Source organism: Sorex fumeus, unplaced genomic scaffold (genome assembly GCF_029834395.1).
Source record: "Sorex fumeus unplaced genomic scaffold, SorFum_2.1 ptg000006l, whole genome shotgun sequence".
Classification (NCBI taxonomy): Eukaryota; Metazoa; Chordata; class Mammalia; order Eulipotyphla; family Soricidae; genus Sorex; species Sorex fumeus.
Genome location: NW_026606063.1, coordinates 24,577,019 through 24,583,408, shown reverse-complemented (window position 1 = coordinate 24,583,408; position 6,390 = coordinate 24,577,019). Strand labels below are relative to the sequence as shown.

The 6,390-nt window shown below is 46.5% G+C and overlaps 1 protein-coding gene across 1 annotated transcript in view; it reads left to right on the top strand.

Annotated features, from left to right (window-relative positions):
- Window positions 1-781: 781 nt before the first annotated feature.
- TRIB2 (tribbles pseudokinase 2) overlaps window positions 782-6,390 on the top strand; it is a 28,806-nt gene continuing 23,197 nt past the window's right edge. Inside the window, exon 1 of the mRNA XM_056124201.1 lies at window positions 782-1,609. Within this exon, the coding sequence (XP_055980176.1) occupies window positions 1,340-1,609 (270 nt within the window). The 5' untranslated portion in view covers window positions 782-1,339. The remainder of the gene's footprint in view (window positions 1,610-6,390) is intronic.

Here is a 6,390-nt window from a genome sequence, read left to right as displayed (position 1 = left end):
ACACTGTCGGCCGTCCCCGCACCCCCCTTCCCATCTTCAATTCTAAATACTCAGTCCTCTTACCTCTGTGTAGAGGAAGAAAAGAAGAAAAGAAAGAAAGGAAAAAGAAAAGAAGGAAAGCTGTCAATTTCCTCCCAAACAAACCCTAGCAGGCAATTTGTGTTGAGGGCAGGGGAAATCGGAGTGGTTGCAAATTATTCCAAGCAAGAGATCCCCGCCTACCGCGGGGAAGGAACGCTGCAGGTTGGCAAAGGCGCCACCCGCGCCTGGAGGACCCCTTACTCCCCCCGCCCCCGGAAGCTCATGCCGAGGAAATCGGAGACCATTGATCTGTCCTTGTCCCTGCCCGCACTTCTCGCAGTATTTGGAGGACGTTCTGGAGCTCCGGGGAGCAGCGACAGCATGAGCCTGTGCTGACCCCTGCCTGGCGGGCCAAGTGCTGGCTTTGTCCCGGTACCTGCGTCCGGGCCACGCTGCAACTGCCGTGCCCAGCTTTTGCAATCTTTTGTTGGCATCGCTGACCGCTCTTAAGTTAAATGCTCTCTTGCTTTTTTTTTTTTTTTGGTCTGTTTGTTTAATTTTTGGAGAGCTCTGGCAATCTTGGAAAAGGCTCAGACGCCACCTACAGTTAGAACGTAGGTAACTACCCTCTCCAGAACGCGCCCCCCCCTCCTTCCACGCCCCCCACCCTTTCCACCAAAAAAGGGGGTGCCGCGCGGATTCTGTCTGCCTGGCGGCGCGAGCCGGTAGACCCGTGCTTTATTTCCTTTCTCTCTCTTTTTTTTTTTTTTTTTGCTGGGTCTCTAACGCTGGGAGACCTAGCCGCCGCGGCGCGCGCGGCGAAGATTGCACGACCCGTCTGCGATTCGGAAGACTGCGTGGGGATCGCTTCGGGAGTCCGGGCGCTGCAGCTCCCCACCTTAGCCAGCCGGTGACGCGTCTAGATCCACGTTGGAAAGAGGGAGAGAGGAAAGAAAGAGGAGAGAGAGAGAGCGCGAGCGAGCGAGCGAGCAAGCGAGCGAAACAAACAAAAAAGTGCTGGAGATTTCTGCAAATTGCGGGCTGCTTTGGGGTAACAAAAGGACCCGAGTTGCCGACTGAGTGCCCCCCGGGAGCCGGGCTCGGAGCGGACTAGGTGCCCGTCGGCGCCCATTCTGGCTGGGGCTTCTAACTCTTTCTCCAACGTAGTCCCCTTCCCGTCCCCTCCCCTCTCGTTCCCTTTTAAGATCCGTGGCACGGAGGCGCCTGCAGCAGCTCTCGCCCGCGACTCATCTCTCCAGCGGGTTTTTTTTGTTTGTTTGTTTGTTGGTTTGGTTGGTCGTGTGCGATCCCCACACTCATGAACATACACAGGTCCACCCCTATCACAATAGCAAGATATGGGCGATCGCGGAACAAAACCCAGGATTTCGAAGAGTTGTCGTCTATAAGGTCCGCCGAACCCAGCCAGAGTTTCAGCCCGAACCTTGGCTCCCCGAGCCCGCCCGAGACTCCGAACTTGTCGCATTGCGTTTCTTGCATCGGGAAATACTTATTGTTGGAACCTCTGGAGGGAGACCACGTTTTTCGTGCCGTGCATCTGCACAGTGGAGAGGAGCTGGTGTGCAAGGTAAAAAAAAAAGAAAAAAGAAAAAAAAAAGCCCGGGGTTTCTTTGCTCTTTTTTTTTTTTGTCTATTAAAAAGATTCTCTGACCAGTGGAGCGGGGCGGGAGGTCACCCAAACCCTGGGGTCTAGGGGAAGGAGATTCAGGGGATAATCATCCGTGGCCTCGTGAAACGGGTTTATTTCTATGTTCATGTTCGACTAGTTGAGAAGTTTTTAGACCGTTGCAGACAATCAGACAATGGGGCGGGCTGAGGCGGGGGCGTTTAGGGGAGAGTCCGGGGCGGGAAGGGCGGCGGGACTGCGCGGGGGCCACGTACCCCGGTGCTTCCCCAAGCTCGTGGAGCGCCTCTGCGCGGGGCAGGGTCCCACTGCCCAGGGGATTTCTCCTTGGGTCTAGCCCCCTCCCCTTCCCACTTGGAGTAGGGAATCCCGGGCTAATTTTAAGGCACTGACGACTGGGTTCTTCTCGCAGCCATTGTTCTTAGCAACGTGCAGGTGTTAAACCTTTGTTCCGAAGGTGCCCTTTAAATAAAGACACACAAAGGTGTCCCTTCTGACGGAGCCCCGCGCGGGGAAGCAGTTTACAAAGAGCTTTCTCTTGCCTGGAGCCCTGAAGAGCAGAATTGGGGGTTATGGGGGGAGAGGGGGATGTGAATGTGGATGTGGATGGAAATCTAAGGCGCCAGGCACCTTTGGGTGTAGGGACTAGTGAATCCCTGGGGGTGGGAGGGGGTGGGGGGTCTTTCTTATCTTCCTTTCTTCTCATCTGCAGACTTACCTCACTGTGCTCTTCCTGCGCTCGCCCCCCCCCCCCCCCCCCCGCGCCCCCTATCCCTGCAAGGTTTTGGAGTCCCAGGGATTCATAGGGCTAATACACAGATCCAGCACTTCAGTTTCCTTTTTGTCTTTGACCCTGAACAGTGACTGTTTTGTGGATGTGTGAGTGTGTGAGTGTGTGTGTGTGTATGTGTGTGTTTCTTTGTGCACCCACAGGGCTCTAGAGAATGGATGAGCAGGGAAATTGCTATAAAAAGAGAAAAAAAAGGGAAGAAAGCACAAGACTGGATGTCTCCCTAGGAACTGGTTGTGGTTATCAAAAATTCATTGCCACGTAAATTTAGATTTGTTCCCTGTTCTGGGGGGGTGCAGAAGTGGGGACCCCCCTCCCCACTGTCTTTGAAATGGGCACGGTGCACAGCTGTGTGGCACATAATGCCTCACACTTTTTCTATTAACCACAGACTGCTTTGTGGACTTGCTGTATTTCACAGGGGACCTAAGTATTTCAAGTAAAAAAAAAAAAAAGAATGGGGTTTTTGGAGGTCTCGGGTTCAGTTTTGCAGTTGTTCGGTTCCGATCTCAGGGGGCAAAAACCAGAGTCTCATTAAAGATTTTTCTCTGCAAGTACTGAGCGTTTGGTATTTTGCATCTTCTCCAAGTGACTGAGACCCAGAGCAACTGTGCCCTGTTAACCAAAATTCAGTAGGCTATTCAGAGCTGGGTTGAATTCTCAGAAGACCTACAATGTTGCACAATAGGGTAGTCATCCTTTGAAATGAATGAGTTCCACTGAGCTGCAGCTCTCCTATGAAATATGCACAATCATCCAGCAGTGTGTGTTTTCACTCCTTTTGCTCAACTTCAGTATGGTATTTTAATATTTTTCAAAGACTGGAGATGCTTTTAAGTAAAGGGACTCCCCTGCCAAATTCTGCAGAAGCATCTGGCTGTTATTTCTTTGTTTAAAAGCAGAGGTGACTCCAGCCCCTGCTCTTTCTTTCTCCCTTCAGATACTTCAAGACATATTTCACTTAGGGCTGACCTTACCGTGTCATTCGGAGACTTGCTCTCTGCCCCGAAACTCTACTTAATCTGCCGGTTTAGTTATTGCAAAGATTGAATCAACCCCTCACCAATTACTGTGTGGCTGCAAGTGGATTTAAGTGCAGTATCATTGTTCTGCTTGACAGAGGTCATCCCTTTAAGACACAGCAGCTTCTGTTTTCCTGCCTTTTTACCAGAGGTGATGTGGGTGACTTATGCAAGCATAGTTGAATATATCTTAGGAGACTCCAAGTGGTTTTATATGGTTGCTTCTGTGAGCTACTCTCATAGACTGTGGGTTCTTTTTCACTACAATGCTCAGTAAAATCTACAAATTAAGTCAAGTTCCTTTTGCTGTTTTAACATAGAGAGTTCACGTTTCTTAGCTCAGTGTGGAGCTGAAAGGGGAGGGGAGAATCTTTGCAAAAACTGATCAAATATAAAGATGCCTCTTATTATAGAGGATATATAGAGATTTTTAGTGGATATGGCAGAGAGATTTGAGGGTCATGTGTCTAAAACAATTAAGCCTGTTTATTGTCTCCTGTGTCTACTTTAAGCTCATCAAAGGAAGGGAGCTTTGGAGGCTGGAGAGGGGCTTTAGTTTATTTATTTCAAGGAATAGTTGGTAGCTAATTCTTATAGAGACATAATTACTATCATTGCAGAAGAGACACTTTTTTTTTTGCACATGCTATTTATTAATGATGGCCTCGTCTTAGTGCCTTAGCTAAATCATGTTATATAACTAAGGCTCCAAATTAAACATTTTTAAGAAGCTGGCAACCAGGCTTATGACTTGATTTTGCACTTGAAGGTGATGGTTTAAATACCAATGCAAACCCATAAATGCCTGTTATAGCTACTAATAAAACTTTGGCTCCTACTCATTTGGGAAAACCTAAGTACTTGCTTTATTTTTCATACCCTGTCCACCATCTTGGAATTTGGTCTTTTCTACAAAGGGGATGGCCTACATTTTGAAGCTGCCATCATTTGTTTCATTTTTTTAAAATCTTATCTTTCATTTAATTCTGTGTACATTTAGTTTTTCAGCAGGGGTGTGAGGTCATCAGCTAGAGGGGCTGAGCAAAAAGTATCTTTCATTTATTTTCTAAATGCAACTCAGAGCAGGAAGTACATTATAATCCTCACTCCATAAGCACTGGTGAGAGAGCCTGCAGCCTGCGGCTTCCAAACATATCCTCATTATACAACACAGTGTGTTTACATTAGCCTCTGCAAAGTATTTATTGCTCTCTGAAATTTTTGAGGTTTTCCTGGGTTTCTGCTGCCTACAGTCTGAGTGTGAAAGTTGACTCAAGCATTTCAGATTCCTAATTGAACGGATCTCTGAGGTCACCACTCGTAGGTCATCATTTGACAGTTTCAGGGTGTGATTTGTGGTCTCTGGAGATGTCGAAGTATTCATTCTTAAATTCTAGGTTAGGGTGGCAGCAGCTGTGCCGTTTTCCTGAGATGCCTCATTATAGTTCATTCACAATGTTACTTTGCTTCCTTGCCCAGGGTTAGGCAAGGAAGAGCTTCTCACCAGCTCTGTTGGATGCACAGATTTCTTTTTTCCCCCCACCTTTGAATCTAAGAGAGTGACTTAACTCATGATTCTCAAATGATAGCCTGTATCCCTGAATAGATTTTCAGGAGACATGAGTCCCATTAAAATGAATCTAGCATTGTGCCTGCATTTGCAAATGGGCTGGCCTCCTTTGCTAAGAGAGATGAGGTTTTTTGTTGGTGGTGGTTGTTGTGGTAGTGGTTGTTTTTATAAGGTTATCATGAGAGACCTGGATCCATGAAAGGTTAACAGTGCTCGCAATCCGTGTCTTCAGTTCAGACGAAAGGGGGAGATCCTGGGCTTTGTCCAACAAAGCGCCCATTATCAGTGACCTCATCCAAAGGATTGGTGGCTAATTAGAGCCTCAGGTTTGGTGATTTCTAGGCCAACCTTTCTCTCACCACATTGCAAACTGATACTTAAGGGTAATATATTCTAACTACTGAGAAAAACAGATGTAAGAAGCTGAAGGATGGTGCATTGATGACATTAATGCTTTGGCCTGAGGTGCTTCCCAGAGAAACACTTTCACACCTGCCCCCCACTCACAAAGACTGGAACAGTACCCACATTCCCAGCAGATAGTAAGACCACATTCCAAACCTGGGGGTCAGTATTCCCATTTTAACGGAGGCCTTCTTAAAATGAATGAAAGCTTTTTCTTCTAACTTCAGATATTCTCTGTAGTGTTCATTCCTGTTAAGTCTGCTTCAAAAAAAAAGGTATTGAGGGTGGATCTTCTTTTGAAAGAACCCCACAGTGAGATGGCATTTCGCAGGCTAATTTTGATTCATAGAAAATCGTTGCATAACAGATTCATTGAACTAGATCTCTGTGGAGGGATCAGAGAAAGAATCATCTGCTTTCCTTCCCAATTGAAGACGGTGTCCTCATCCTAGCTCTGCCACTGGGGGCTTGATGTGGTGTTTTCACAACTGAGCCCCTAGTTCTACATCTTTAAACTGAAGGTGTTGAATTAGATCATCATTAGGCAAAAGTCTAGCTATTTAGTTTAGACATTTCTAATATGTTGTATTGCTATACAATGCAAATTTTTAGCATCTGCTATGCTGTATAATGTTGCCACAATTATATAGTGTTAATGTAGATTTTTAAAAGGCAAATAAGACGTTTCTGTGTAACTTGAGATAGCCCACATTTTTTTTTTTAGATTTTTGCTTTAGTTCTATAAACAAGGATGATTAGAAATGAGGAAAAGTAGTAACATTGGAGTACTAGGCTTGTTTGTCTTACAGAGCTCAATTACCTTCTTTTTTTCATTTAATCTTCCCAACATGGGGGAGTCAAGTATCATTTGTTCATTTTGCACATGAAGATTTCGAAGGTCAGAGAGGCCAAGTGACTTATGCAGTGCCACACAGCT